At 46.0% G+C, this 14,609-nt stretch overlaps 2 protein-coding genes across 3 annotated transcripts; both read left to right on the top strand.

The window, feature by feature from the left end:
* Window positions 1-621: 621 nt before the first annotated feature.
* zgc:92907 (uncharacterized protein LOC436733 homolog) lies at window positions 622-6,612 on the top strand. Of its 2 annotated transcripts, none has more exons than XM_041256061.1 (4): window positions 622-826; window positions 2,021-2,183; window positions 3,403-3,541; window positions 5,891-6,612. In XM_041256061.1, the coding sequence occupies exons 1-4, from the start codon at window positions 746-748 to the stop codon at window positions 6,000-6,002; spliced, it is 495 nt and encodes a 164-aa protein (XP_041111995.1). In that variant the 5' UTR covers window positions 622-745; the 3' UTR covers window positions 6,003-6,612. The 2 variants fall into 2 exon arrangements, with proteins under 2 accessions (XP_041111995.1, XP_041111996.1); XM_041256062.1 differs by having other exon boundaries at window positions 3,409-3,541.
* A 111-nt stretch (window positions 6,613-6,723) lies between these two features.
* On the top strand, window positions 6,724-14,215 carry LOC121318888 (cytokine receptor common subunit gamma-like). Its single transcript, XM_041256064.1, has 8 exons — window positions 6,724-7,684; window positions 9,939-10,029; window positions 10,297-10,472; window positions 11,713-11,855; window positions 11,980-12,148; window positions 12,741-12,846; window positions 13,128-13,212; window positions 13,401-14,215. Exons 1-8 carry the CDS (start codon window positions 7,609-7,611, stop codon window positions 13,629-13,631), a joined length of 1,077 nt encoding a protein of 358 aa, XP_041111998.1. The 5' UTR covers window positions 6,724-7,608; the 3' UTR covers window positions 13,632-14,215.
* Window positions 14,216-14,609: the final 394 nt, after the last annotated feature.

Here is a 14,609-nt window from a genome sequence, read left to right on the forward strand (position 1 = left end):
ACATTACAAAAAATATTCAAGGTGAAAAATGCATGAAAAATAATTGTGTTTTTGTTCTGGGATGTAATCAACAGAGGGTGCAGTAGTGGTCCCGGGCAGTAAATAGTTAATCCAATGAAAGCACTGCTCGTTAGCAGCAGATGCGCTAGTACCAGGGAACAGCTGGTCTTCATGCCAAACGGCTCTTGTCGGTTCCCTCTGTTTCGTGTAGGCGGAGAGCTGAGCGATTAAACGAACTCTCAGTCCCTCGAGCCCCTTCAGAAGCGCCACTAACAGCACACCTAATGGTAACTGCCAGCCAGGTTTCCATGGAGACCGGTGGAAAAGATGTGCAGGGCAAAGCGCACCTGCAGGACATGCCAGCATTGCATCAGCATTCTCAGCGTACCTTATCTGGAGGGATCTGTCAGTCTAGCTTTGTATTGGCCCGTGCTCTACAGATGCAGCGCTGGATTACACACACACACACACACACACACGCGTTTGTTCTATATATCTCTGTATGTCTGCAGACTGTCTGGCTGTCGGTATGCATCATACACTTCAAAACTGAGCATGCATGCTGCTGCATAGCCTCAGGCAGTGTTGGGAGTCAGAACTCAGGGAAACCAATCAGTTGGCCTGTATAGCTACCGGAAACGTCACAGTGTGAGCTGACAGCCTTCACCTTTAACTCGTTACAAATAGACAGCTTCAAGATTATGATAGAAATATTAATATATAATCCCGTATCATTAAAACCGTCATGAAGTCCGTGTTCGTCACTGTGGGGACAACAAGCTTCGATGAATTAATCTCGTGTGTAACATCAGAGGACGTCATCCTGGTAATTTATGTCAAGCTTGTATTATTATTATTAATAATAATAATAAATAATAATAATAATAATAATAATAATAATGATATACCTAAATTAACGCGGTGTGCATATTTTAAAACTCATTTTTTGTTAGCACCCTGCGTCATGCGCGGGGATCCGTACCACTGAAGTGGGTGGAGCAATTAATGTGATTGATAGCTCGGTAAACCAATCGAAATTAAGCGGGCGTATCCCCTCACTCCGAGTTGAGAAAGAGGCGGGGCATATCTGGCCTATTGTGTTGAGAGAGTCTCCCCTCCGAAAAATACCGAGTGTAGATGAATGCGAGAAAGCCTTTAGACCTGCCCGGACACCTCTAGGGGAAAACAAATAAGAAATTAATATGCGGGCTCAAGTTCCTGTATTTCTCAGTGTAACTAACCACAAACAATTAGGCTGGGGCCCAATTGAAAGGTTCTGGTGTTATGCGCTGTGCAGGGTCGGCCCTCAAGAGGCAAAGGAGTTTTAACTACCCAAATGTCACGGGTATAAATTATTAGATAAACGACTTTTGATCAAATCTAACAATGCATTTGTTAACCACATAGCAACTTTTCCAAAAAATGGCACGGCGACGGCCAGCATATGTTACTAATCAGAAAGAAAACAGCACAACCAGTAACTAACCATAATTATAAGGGACAAAAAAGTATACTCCAATTAAACAGTAATACAACCTGGGTAAGTTTAGCAGTGATTGTTTGGTAACGGAAATAAATATCACAGAGAGGGATGAACTGTTTGTCTAATTCAAGTCAGGGCGGCAGTTATTTTTGAGTTGAAAACACACTTCCTACAGGAGTGAGTTTATCAAGGAGCTTATTATGGGCAAGGACTTGCTCTGAGTGCTTTTCAACATTCAGATATCTTTCGTTGATAATAAGCATACTCTTATTGCCTTTTAGTTAATGAGAACAGTAATACATGAAATAATGGAAACGACGGTAGGTGGATTTTGTGTGAGATGTTGGCTGATGTTTGTGTAGCTCTAGGCTTGCCTCAGTTTTGTAGTGTGTGTAAGTAAAGCACAGGAACCCCTCATAGAGACACTGAGGTGGTGCAAATCGACCCAGCCTTGAGTCTTCTGTTGTGAGAGTGACACGCACACACTATGGGAATACCGTTTGTGTGTGAATTCCCAATCTCACGTTGTTCTTCCAGGCGCTTCGGGAGCTTGGCTATGGCAGACTGGTTCTGCAGATCGGACGCGGCACTGTCCAACCCGTTCCGTACAGCTCGGCTCAGTTTACCCTCGAGGTGTTCCGATACAAGGATTCCATAACAGAAGAGATCCGAACCGCTGACCTTGTCATCAGCCATGCCGGTAAGACCAACGTCCTTCGTGCTGTGTTACTAAGTGTGCTTGTAAGGTTTGATTGAATTAGTATATCATATACAGTTAGGGTTACCATGTGACTCCATGCCAGGACAGTCCAGGCTTTTCCACTCACATCGCAGTGCATTCTGGTACATTTGACCTGTCTCAGGGGCCTTTCACAACAGGACTACACTTACCAGAATGCATTGGGTGCGAGTGGGGTGCCTGAACTGTCCCAGGCTGTCCTAGTGTACATGGAGTCATGTGGTAACCCTCTATATTAGAGGTCTCCAACCTACAACCTGGAGAGCCCCTATCCAGCAGGTTTTATAGGTGTCTTTACATCATCAATGGCTATAGATCTGGAACACCTGTTTATCTTGACTAATCAAGCCAATAATTGGTTCAATGAGAGATTGGCTGAAATGAAAACCAGCAGGCACAGTAGCTCTCCAGAACCAGGCTTGGAGACCCCTGCTCTATATAGGCGTTATTGATTGAGACCGGCATTTGAAATGTCTTTGTGTCAGATAGTTTGTAGCAGATGGAAATGATGTCACATTAAAATGAGCGTCAAGGTTTCATTATTCTTGTTTAAAATCTCCCGCTCTTGTGGAATGGAAATCAGCTTGTGACTACAGCACCCAATACCATACATTGTAGACTCTTTATTACTGCAAAACAGACACAGGAGTTCAAGTTAATTGCTGCATTAATTACTAGTTAGTTTTGTAACATTTACAGTTAGCTGTCACAAAAAAACAAAACAAAATGAAGCAAGAAAGGGTGTTAAGGCCGTGACCAAACTGCCACGCTGTGTCCGGGCTCTAACCCAGGGCTGCTCGGTGTATTGGTTACTTCCAAGCAAGTTCTACATCTACATAATATAGAGTAAGTACGTTCATTTAGCAGTATCGACTCAAAATCAGCAGTGCAGCAGCTTTCAGATCCTGATTTGATTAAGACAGTCATGAGTGAGTCAGGTTATCTAAATCTTATAGATTAAAAAGAAAAAACTTTAAACCTGCCTTCCACCTTTATGCCCCACAGTGAAAGCATGTCACAGTGTAATAAAGCACAGTGAAAGCATAGCACAGTGTAATAAAGCACAGTGAAAAAGGAAAAGGTGAGCATTGTAAAGAATATTAATAAGCATGTTGAAGCAGGGTAAATGCTGTTGTTGGGGTTGAAAGACTCTGTATGAATGACGCTCCTGTCTTGTCAGGTGCAGGGAGCTGCCTGGAGACCTTGGGAGCCGGGACGCCTCTCTTGGTTGTTGTAAACGATCAGCTGATGAACAATCACCAGTTAGAGCTGGCCAGACAGCTGCACCGGGACGGGCATCTCTACTACTGCACCTGCAGGTCAGCTCAGCCAGCTTCATTACCACTGCACTGCAGATCAGCTCAGCCAGCTTCATTACCACTGCACTGCAGGTCAGCTCAGCCAGCTTCATTACCACTGCACTGCAGATCAGCTCAGCCAGCTTCATTACCACTGCACTGCAGGTCAGCTCAGCCAGCTTCATTACCACTGCACTGCAGGTCAGCTCAGCCAGCTTCATTACCACTGCATTGCAGGTCAGCTCAGCCAGCTTCATTACCACTGCACTGCAGGTCAGCTCAGCCAGCTTCATTACCACTGCATTGCAGGTCAGCTCAGCCAGCTTCATTGCCACTGCACTGCAGGTCAGCTCAGCCAGCTTCATTACCACTGCACTGCAGGTCAGCTCAGCCAGCTTCATTGCCACTGCATTGCAGGTCAGCTCAGCCAGCTTCATTACCACTGCACTGCAGGTCAGCTCAGCCAGCTTCATTACCACTGCACTGCAGGTCAGCTCAGCCAGCTTCATTACCACTGCACTGCAGGTCAGCTCAGCCAGCTTCATTACCACTGCACTGCAGGTCAGCTCAGCCAGCTTCATTACCACTGCATTGCAGGTCAGCTCAGCCAGCTTCATTGCCACTGCACTGCAGATCAGCTCAGCCATCTTCATTGCCACTGCACTGCAGGTCAGCTCAGCCAGCTTCATTGCCACTGCACTGCAGGTCAGCTCAGCCAGCTTCATTACCACTGCACTGCAGGTCAGCTCAGCCAGCTTCATTACCACTGCACTGCAGGTCAGCTCAGCCAGCTTCATTACCACTGCACTGCAGGTCAGCTCAGCCAGCTTCATTACCACTGCACTGCAGGTCAGCTCAGCCAGCTTCATTACCACTGCACTGCAGGTCAGCTCAGCCAGCTTCATTACCACTGCACTGCAGGTCAGCTCAGCCAGCTTCATTACCACTGCACTGCAGGTCAGCTCAGCCAGCTTCATTGCCACTGCACTGCAGGTCAGCTCAGCCAGCTTCATTGCCACTGCACTGCAGGTCAGCTCAGCCAGCTTCATTACCACTGCACTGCAGGTCAGCTCAGCCAGCTTCATTACCACTGCACTGCAGGTCAGCTCAGCCAGCTTCATTACCACTGCACTGCAGGTCAGCTCAGCCAGCTTCATTACCACTGCACTGCAGGTCAGCTCAGCCAGCTTCATTACCACTGCACTGCAGGTCAGCTCAGCCAGCTTCATTACCACTGCACTGCAGGTCAGCTCAGCCAGCTTCATTACCACTGCACTGCAGGTCAGTTCTGCCAGTTACCAAACCAGAAATAACTTAGATTTTTCGTTTTAGGTGAAATAAATGCTTTAATGATGTTTTAGAATAAATATAATTGAGTATCTAATCCCAGTGTGTGTGTGTGTGTTTGGGAGGGGGGGGTCATGCTAGTTGCTGCAGATGTACACATTATCCTAATGGCACCCCTAAAATACAATTTACCCCAAACCTTTAATAGCTGAAGCTTCCATTACTGATGTGTATTTCAAACCTGTTATCTGATCCAGATCACACAGGCACCTTCCTGCTTGAATCAAGGAAGTAGAGCAGAGGGAAGCTGTTCAGCAGCATAACAGCCCCCCTTGGTTTCAGCCGTACAGAGCAGAGGGGGGCTGAGTATAAGCCAAGCACAGGAAGCGCAGTTACTGCCCCCAGCTTTATTAAAGCAAACTGAACTGCACAGCGGTAAAAGGTTAATTAAAAAGGCTAACAAGTGCATGTACAGGCTGTGGTTTGTGTGTGTGTGTGTGTGTGTGTGTGTGTGTGTGTGTGTGTGGGCGCGCGCACGTCAGTCTTTCCTCCAAACCTGTTTGGGGTGGGAGGACAGGCACAGATGTTAACGAACTACTGGCTGGGCTAAAAATAAGTTACATGAAGCAGCTATACTCGGGAGCTGTGTGTAACTGTAGCACACGACAAAGACTGCAGACCAGTGAATGCTCTGCATATTTATTTATAACGCTCCCTCTGTGTCTGTGCGATCCACAGAAGCTGACTGTGTGTTATACTGTGTGCCGCTGTTGCAACAGCAAATCTTTATCTGTGGTGTCCACAGCTTAACACCATCCCCAATGAGATAAGATGAGGCAGGGGTGTTGACACAGCAGGAAGAGCTGTTGTTATTTGCAAGAAAGACAGATTTCCATCAGCAGAGGTTGCAGGTGCGAGAGCAGGCCTGGGAGGTGTGTAAACTGCACTGGGCTGTTCAGGAGAGCCTCACCGATCTTTAACCATCTGTGTCTCTAACTATCAGTCTGCTGTCCGCTGGTGTAATAGAACCCAGTGTGTTAGACAGCGATTGATCCTGTCTTCTTATCCCGCCCCCCCCCCCAGGACACTCTCGGACACTTTGAAGAAGATGGATCTCTCCGCACTTAACCCTTTCCTGCCCGGCCAGACGGAGAAGTTTGCCGCATTCCTGGACAAAGCAGTTGGGCTGCAGTGAACAAAGCCCCTTAATGTTTCATTTTAAAGACAGACGTCATGGTGAAAGCTGTGCACTGTACACTAAAGGGTCTGTGTTTGTTTGGGTTTTTTCTCAGCAAGGGTTATATTTCGAGGGTTTCCAACATGCTAAGGTGAACCTGCTCTCATCCCCTGATGTTTTGTCTAATATTTTACAGTGAATTTGATCATAAAATTCTGAGGTTTGATTCTGAGGTCAATCAAAGGCATCAGCCTCAACCTTGACCTGACTTTGTTTCTTCTAAGCTTTCCCTTGGCATTGTGAGCGTTTTGAAGTTCTGATTGAAGGACATTGATCAGTGTGCTGTGGGCAGTTTACCCAGCTGTACTGGTTTGACTGGAAATGCCCGTTTTCCACCCTGGACTGTCATGTGTTTCAGCTTTTACTTGTTAAAGAAACCATTAAAGAGTAAAGATCTCTGAGTAACCATGTAGTTGCTAGTTGCCTATATTTTATTTTGGGGTATGCTGAATTGCATTGTACAGCCTTACATGCAGACCACCAATTTAAAACCAGTAAGAACATAAGAAAGTTTACAAACGATAGGAGGCCATTCTGCCCATCTTGCTTGTTTGCTTGTTAGTAGCTTATTGATCCCAGAATCTCATCAAGCAGCTTCTTGAAGGATCCCAGGGTGTCAGCTTCAACAACATTATTGGGGAGTTGGTTCCAGACTCCCACGATTCTCTGTGTAAAAAAGTGCCTCCTATTTTTTGTTCTGAATGCCCCTTTTCTAATCTCCATCTGTGACCCCTGGTCCTTGTTTCTTTATTTCAGAAACAGCCCCCTCTCCCTCTTCAGACTATAACGTGTCTCTGATTAAAGTGAGGAATCACAACTAGAATATTTGTTTCAGGTTCAATTGTAATATTAGTAAGTTGTGTTCATCTTGCTGCTAAGTTGACTGTGTTGTATTTCTTATTCGAGTGGGGAATCACATCTGGAATTTTTCAAAGATACATTTCTAATCTGAATGAGTTTTGTTGTTTCTTACTGCCTTTCACATCGCACCATGTCACACTGCATAGGTGTAGCTATAGTCAGTAAATTTGAAACAGCCTGAAACCTGGTCGACAAGGCAGGTAGAATCAGGTCCAGAACCGTTTTGAAAATCAACTGGACTGAAACTTTTTTAAATGGGTCAAATTTACTATTAAAAACAAAACAGCTTGAAGTTAGGAGGCAGTTTCACAAAGCACTGTCAACACTTAAAAAAACAAACATATTTTAAGACAGAACGACAAAGTTTGGTAGAAATCCACTCAGCGAGTCTCTATGGTTAAATGTATTATTTTTTTATTTATGGAAGTGAATTGGATTTAGCAGACTGCTACCTGGAACTGCATTGTGAAACCAGCCCCAGGAGATTGAAATGTTACCAAGAGACTTCAGCCTAATGAAAGTACTAAGCTGATACGTGTGTGGTGCTGGGTTCCGGTTGTCAGCGAGACCTTGAACAGGAAATGGAAATGCATGTATATCTGTCTTGAGCTGCACCACAGATGCACAAAACACACTCCGTTCCATCAGCAGAGAGCAGAGAACCTTCCCTGTCAGCAAAGGGAAATACCAGAACTACTGTGAGATGGAGTGGGCAGCAGCAGTGATACTGACTGTGCTACTTCTCAGAGGATTTGAGTGCAGCAGTGAGGCCAGCCCTGGTAAGTGTGTGTTTTATTCATTTTGTTTTATTATTTCTCAGCAGGAAATAAAGATAACTGTGTCACAAGAACCCGCTTGGCGAGGCTGGTTTGTAGACGTGTGTTTGTCTGTTTTTTTGGGGGGTTTCAACCTAGTCTGTGACGCATCTCATGTTAGTTTTCGGGTTCAAAAGATCAATTTGATGAGACACTTGAGGTTTTGAAATCGTTTTTAAGTCTTACCTGTAATAACTGGTTTACCTAAAGTGGAACAGGAAGTGCGGTCGGATATGTTTTCGCAATCGGCCATCGTCAGCTGAGCCCGAGGGGAGCCAGAACGCTGCTGGTCTCCCTTTCAGCTCTAGGTAACTTCAATCAATCAAATTCTGCTTCTATAGCGCCTTTCATGGGAAGCCATCCCAAAGTGCTGTCAAATAAGAAAACAAAACACGACCAAACTTCTCAGTAAAGATCAATCATTAAACATCTTGTCTTGAACTGAATTCTTATTTAAAATAATCCAGAAGATTGGCTTAGCAGTGATCTATTTTTCTGGTCCTCTGCTCTGTTTTCTGAGCAGGTAAAATTGGAAATGTTTATTGAGGGTTTAATAAGAAATGTACCACTGTTCGACTGCATGTGATTCACTTTTAGGAATGTCAAAGTCTATATATATATATATATATATATATATATATATATATATATATATATATATATATATATATATATATAATCTGACTTAATAATTAAGGTCCCAGTTTAGGTGTGATTATACAAGCTCATAACGTTCACGGGCCTGTGTTACTGCACCAGTTTTTTGTTTGGTATCAAGCCCCCTCTAAAGGAGCTGAAGCTGAGGATCATGCAATGATGATGATCATGATGACGGAGGGGTGGGAATTTCCTTCAGCGTTGCTGTTAGACACTCCGTCTCATTTCTTGTTTCTCTGTGGGCAGCCCCCACTTTGAAAATCTCTTTAGTGCAAAAACAGTTTCTCAGAAAGAGGGCTTGGAAACAGCAGGCAGGCTGGCTCAGCCTTATACCTCCACTGAGTCAGGGGTTGTGTGTGTGTACTTAAACTGGAGAAGATTATACTGCTTTTATAAAGAAGTGTTAGAAAGCCTGGCAACCCTTCCTAGTGCATGTCGACCAGCTTAATCTACCATCACTGCTATTGACATCATACATAAACCCCATCAATGAATCACTAAGCATGACACTCCTTTCTGTCTGTCTGTCTGTCTGTCTTTCTTTCTAGAGAACTTTAACTGCTTTCAGCGAGTCATGTGATTTATTGTTTGATTGGTATTAAAAAAATAATAATAAGTAAATAAATAAATAACTCAAGCATAACATTCGACTTCATTATGAGCTGGGGCATGTTTATCTGTGGTATACCCAACCAAGGAAACGTGGGGATCACAGTCTCTACTCGAACTAGATCAGAAGTTTTGAACGATTTTGAAAAGGAAAATACATATAGGGTAAAGTGACAGTAAAAGTTGAGTGTATATAGCCTGTAAGTATGATGCCTGTCTCTCAAAGCGCCAGTGAAAGAGACCTTTTTATAAAATGAATATATGTTTCTCGGGACCCCTGGGCAAACTCTGCAGCCCCCCTAGGGTCCCTAGACCCCAGTTTGAGAACCACGGAACTAGATCAATCCGCAAGTGTATACTGGTAGCTGTTGAATGACATGCTGCTCTGTAACAGCACGTTCATTCTTGTAAAATCAACACATGACATGACAGCTGAATTCCAACGAACTAACATTGATTCGCGACACTCGCTCACTCACTCATTATTACTGTAGGAGGGTGTGATTGAAAATCCAGCACTGTCCCAGACTGTCCTCGTGTACATGGAGTCATATGGTAACACTATGCTCACTGCTTACTGTGGCTGCGTGTTGCACAGGAGGGTGCTCAGTTAGTAGGAATGGTACAGCGTGGTGAGTAACGAGTTACCAGGAAATGTGGGTTTGCATGTAATTCCATTACAGAAACGGTGCTCTTGCAAGTCTGAAAACAGTATCTGTTAAGTACAATTTGGGTGATGCTGTTTTATCCCGTACAGAAACATGTGCTTGTTTTGTATGCATGGAACTTTAAATGAATCCTAAAGCAGGTACGCCAGTCCAAAGTTTCATGTGTAGTAAAATTTTATTCGAATTACGGGTATTAAAGCTGAGCACTGCACCGAATACGCTGGAGTCAGCTCTCCAGTGCAGTGTGACTGCCTCGTTAACGAATGCAGCGTCTGTCCGTGCAGGTGTGCGCTGCCTCATCCATGACGAGGACTACACTGAGTGCACCTGGAAGAAGACCGGCAGACCAGACCACAACTACACCTTCCAGAGCAGGTGAGGGCGCCACTGAGCCACTGCTTTCAATGCTAAACCCCACTGCACTGCACAGCACTGTACCTGTCATGAGGGTCTGCAGACACCCAATGAGTTTTAATCAGGCGCTCCAGCAGTAAGCTGCCTCAGTGCAGCTTCAGGTGCAAGCTCTGTACAATCCCACTTTTCAGGAACCAGTAAAAGAAATTTGTTGGTATTGTGCAGGGTGTGGTCTAACGTGCAGTTTTGTTGGTGCACTGGCTACATGTTTTACTGTTTCTGAACCAGGTACAGGACAGGCACTGAGTATGCAGAGTGCCCGAGTTACACCCAGGTGGAGGGCTACAATGTGGGCTGCAGACTGGAGTACAGCCCCAACATCCGCTTTGGAACTTTCCAAGTGCAGCTGTCCTCAGCCAACAACACGGCCATCTGGAACAAAGACATCCACCTGAAACCATTAGGTACCATAGCCATTGTCTAACTACCCAGTGTCTCAGAGGCTGTGATTACAAGCACCTCGCCGATCACACTGTCAGAGGCTGTGATTACAAGCACCTCGCAGATCACACTGTCAGAGGCTGTGATTACAAGCACCTCGCTGATCACACTGTCAGAGGCTGTGATTACAAGCACCTCGCTGATCACACTGTCGGAGGCTGTGATTACAAGCACCTCGCAGATCACACTGTCAGAGGCTGTGATTACAAGCACCGTGCTGATCACACTGTCAGAGGCTGTGATTACAAGCACCGTGCTGATCACACTGTCGGAGGCTGTGATTACAAGCACCTCGCTGATCACACTGTCAGAGGCTGTGATTACAAGCACCTCGCTGATCACACTGTCGGAGGCTGTGATTACAAGCACCGCGCTGATCACACTGTCAGAGGCTGTGATTACAAGCACCTCGCTGATCACACTGTCAGAGGCTGTGATTACAAGCACCTCGCTGATCACACTGTCGGAGGCTGTGATTACAAGCACCTCGCTGATCACACTGTCAGAGGCTGTGATTACAAGCACCTCGCTGATCACACTGTCAGAGGCTGTGATTACAAACACCTTGCCGATCACACTGTCAGAGGCTGTGATTACAAGCACCTCGCTGATCACAGTGTCAGAGGCTGTGATTACAAGCACCGTGCTGATCACACTGTCAGAGGCTGCGATTACAAGCACCTCGCTGATCACACTGTCAGAGGCTGTGATTACAAGCACCTCGCAGATCACACTGTCGGAGGCTGTGATTACAAACACCTTGCCGATCACACTGTCAGAGGCTGTGATTACAAGCACCGTGCTGATCACACTGTCAGAGGCTGTGATTACAAGCACCTCGCTGATCACACTGTCAGAGGCTGTGATTACAAGCACCTCGCTGATCACACTGTCAGAGGCTGTGATTACAAGCACCTCGCTGATCACACTGTCAGAGGCTGTGATTACAAGCACCTCGCTGATCACACTGTCAGAGGCTGTGATTACAAGCACCTCGCTGATCACACTGTCAGAGGCTGTGATTACAAGCACCGTGCTGATCACACTGTCAGAGGCTGTGATTACAAGCACCTCGCTGATCACACTGTCAGAGGCTGTGATTACAAGCACCTCGCTGATCACACTGTCAGAGGCTGTGATAAAAAACACCTTGCTTCTCTGTTTGCTAATGCTTGTTGTTTTCTCTCTCTATCTGTGTCTCAGTGAAGCTGTACTCTCCAGTAAACCTGACCGTGGTCAACAGCAGCAGCAATGGTCTGTACCTGTACTGGAACACCAGCATGAGCAAATCCAATTGCCTGGAGTCCATAGTGAGGTATAGAAGCAGCACGGACTCTGCCTGGCAGGTAAGGAGCAGCGCCTTTTATTAAGCAGTCCTGCAAGAGCGGCTTTTATGAGTTTGCAAATCTACAGCTGCCACTGCCACTGCCACACTTAGTACTGCTAATATTGACTCTCTCTGCCCCCCAGAGCTCCCCACCGTTTATTTCTGTGAGGTATTTTAACTTGCCCTTTGCCGATGGTGATGAGCTGTATGAGTTCCAAGTGAAGATCAGGATGAATGAGTTCTGTGGCGCCTCTGACTACTGGAGTGACTGGAGCCAGCCTGTGTACTGGGGGAGCAATGCCACCGCTAAAGGTACGTCTGAACAGCAAAGCCTGTATCAGCACAGTTTATCGTGCTGGCCGGGCTGAATGGGTTATGGACAGTAACACAGGATTTCCTGATCAGAGCTTCGACTAAACCTAACTCTGGATTTCTGGTGTGAAATGTCTGATTTGCTATGCAGTTTGTGTTTTAAGTATGGTATGCGCTGCTTACTAAGTGGAGAGTGTTGTTTTAGCCGTGTGCAGAAGAGGAAATAAGGCTCCCATTGCATAACAGTGAGAATTTGGCAAAATGTATAAATATATAAGGTTGGGATGGTACAGTTTTGTTTGCAGTTAGTTCTGCATGTAATCCTTGCATCCTTCCCACGAGAAATGTTGCGCTTAACCACGAACAGAACAGTCCAGGAGCACAGTACTCTGTTTTTCACCTCCAATGCACGAGGCAGCGAAGGGCAGTGTAATAGTATAGTGTGCGCTGACAGAGTGCTCTTCTTGCACCCCCACCAAAAAAAGAGAAGTGATTATAAGAAACATCCGCAGGGGTACCAGGGATGACGAGCACTGATACTGAGGTTCTCTGTTTTGTCTTCTTGGGCTGTCTCTTGACCCCTCAAACACAGGCATTAACCGTCTTGACAAGAGCTTCGACCCCTCTGTGGTCATCTATCCCATCGTGGGCTCGGCTGTTCTGTTCATCCTCGCCTTCTGTCTGATCCACAATGAACGGTAGGGCATGCTCTGCAACGCAGCCCCCTGGCTCAGTCTCTGCTAGGGGTGTAACTATACTCTTAATGACCGCTTACTCTTGTGCTTTTGGTCTTATGTCACAATACAAACGATACAGACCTCTGTTATAATCCAATAGATCATGTAAAGAAAGTATGTTGATTCATGAATGCACAATGAATGGTGAAGCCCATGCCCCGGACTCTGCCTCTCTACAGTGGGGGTTCAGTCTCTTTCTCAGGCCCCTGGCTTGGTCCCTGACTCTGCTTTCTGCCCCACAGGCTGCGCATCATCCTGGTGCCCGTCATCCCCAACCCTGGGAAGAATTTCGAGGAACTCTTCAACAGCTACGATGGGAACTTCCAGGTACGGAGCTGGCTGTGTGAAGAGGCCAGGACCTATTGATGTAGCCTGGTGATCTAACTACTGTATCTAATCATCTTTCTTTCCCTCTCCTTCTCCCCATCACCCCCTTCTCAACTCCGTGTCCTCTCTTTTATCTCTCGCTCCCTCTCCCATCCTGTATCTACCTCCCCCCTTCCCCCTCTCTGCAGGAGTGGCTCCATGTTTCCAAGGACATCGTGGACGGATTCAAGCCTAACTTCTCCGAGCCGGTGTGCACAGTGAGGGAGCAGGCGGGGAGCGTGTCTGACAGCTGCGGGGGCCCGGGGGGGTCCGTGAGATCCGACTGCTCTCTCCTCATCCCTGGAGACGACCCCGACTGCGTCTCCACCAGCAGCGCCTCATCCAGCTCCACCCTGCCGCCCCCCCCCTACGAGGTGTAACCAGGGCCCCCCAACCGGCCACTGCTCAACCATTCACACATGCGAGCTACCATCTGGTCATTGCAGATCAACAAGCCTCATATCCGTGTACATTTCGTGTACAATTGTAATTTGATTAACTTGTTTTCACTGGTTGTGTTCATTTGAATTTGTGTGTTTTAACCTTCTTAACCAGCGCGCTCTTGAAAAAGGGAAGACTGACACGTCTTTGGAATGCAGGTGGAGTCTGTGATGAAACCCGGACTGGAGCTTCCCTCAGGGATCAGGGCTGAGTAGCTCAGGAGGTACAGGCCACTGTCCTCACACGGTTTGTGTTACTCAGAAAATGAAGGGAAATCACTATAGAGCATTTCCTTGCTGCTGTCTACATTCTGCTCAGTTTATGAATATTATGTTGTTTGCTGCCAAAAAAATATATATGGTTTTAGGGTTTCATCTTCTTGTGTGTTTAATGTGTCGTTATATGTAGGGTGTATGGTGAACGCAGTTATTAATTCAGAATGTGTAGCGCTCCGTATCCTTTGTGCAAATACACATATATATGTTTAGATTTTGTAAAAGCTGCAGAATCAAATAAAACATTCTTTTTTAAACAAAAGTTCTGCTGACTTGTTTTTTTGCATCCCAGCTTTGGTGATAAAGGCAGCGGACAGTGATGTCATCGGTGTCATTGTAGACGAGGTCTTTGTCGCTTGGCCACTTTACAAACAGATTGACATGAAAGCTGACAAGTTAAAGAGCAACACTTTGCAACAGCACTCTAGAAATACCACCTGTGATCATTGCACTGCTGCTCAATGTACTTCCAGTCTTTGGAAAGCCTGTGCAAAGCATGCAATATCTCCAGAGGTACCCCTAAACCTTTCGACTGATTCTGGCTTCGTAACCCCTCTATCTATGGCCATGAAAAGAGGGGAGTCTCAAGTCTTTTGGTTCTGTTTCTTCCATGTGCACGTAGACAGGAAGCAGCTATCGGCC

Source organism: Polyodon spathula, chromosome 7, assembly GCF_017654505.1.
Source record: "Polyodon spathula isolate WHYD16114869_AA chromosome 7, ASM1765450v1, whole genome shotgun sequence".
Lineage (NCBI taxonomy): Eukaryota > Metazoa > Chordata > Actinopteri > Acipenseriformes > Polyodontidae > Polyodon > Polyodon spathula.

What these genes read in the sequence shown, in the direction of transcription:
- LOC121318888 (XM_041256064.1), top strand. Translation starts at nt 7,609, where the DNA reads ATGGAGTGGGCAGCAGCAGTGATACTGACTGTGCTACTTCTCAGAGGA. An exon ending in GCACGGACTCTGCCTGGCAG is followed by an intron (nt 11,856 to 11,979) that starts GTAAGGAGCAGC and finishes TCTGCCCCCCAG; the next exon opens with AGCTCCCCACCGTTTATTTC. An exon ending in GAGCAATGCCACCGCTAAAG is followed by an intron (nt 12,149 to 12,740) that starts GTACGTCTGAAC and finishes CCTCAAACACAG; the next exon opens with GCATTAACCGTCTTGACAAG.
- zgc:92907 (XM_041256061.1), top strand. Translation starts at nt 746, where the DNA reads ATGAAGTCCGTGTTCGTCACTGTGGGGACAACAAGCTTCGATGAATTA. An exon ending in CATCAGAGGACGTCATCCTG is followed by an intron (nt 827 to 2,020) that starts GTAATTTATGTC and finishes TTGTTCTTCCAG; the next exon opens with GCGCTTCGGGAGCTTGGCTA. An exon ending in CTCTACTACTGCACCTGCAG is followed by an intron (nt 3,542 to 5,890) that starts GTCAGCTCAGCC and finishes CCCCCCCCCCAG; the next exon opens with GACACTCTCGGACACTTTGA.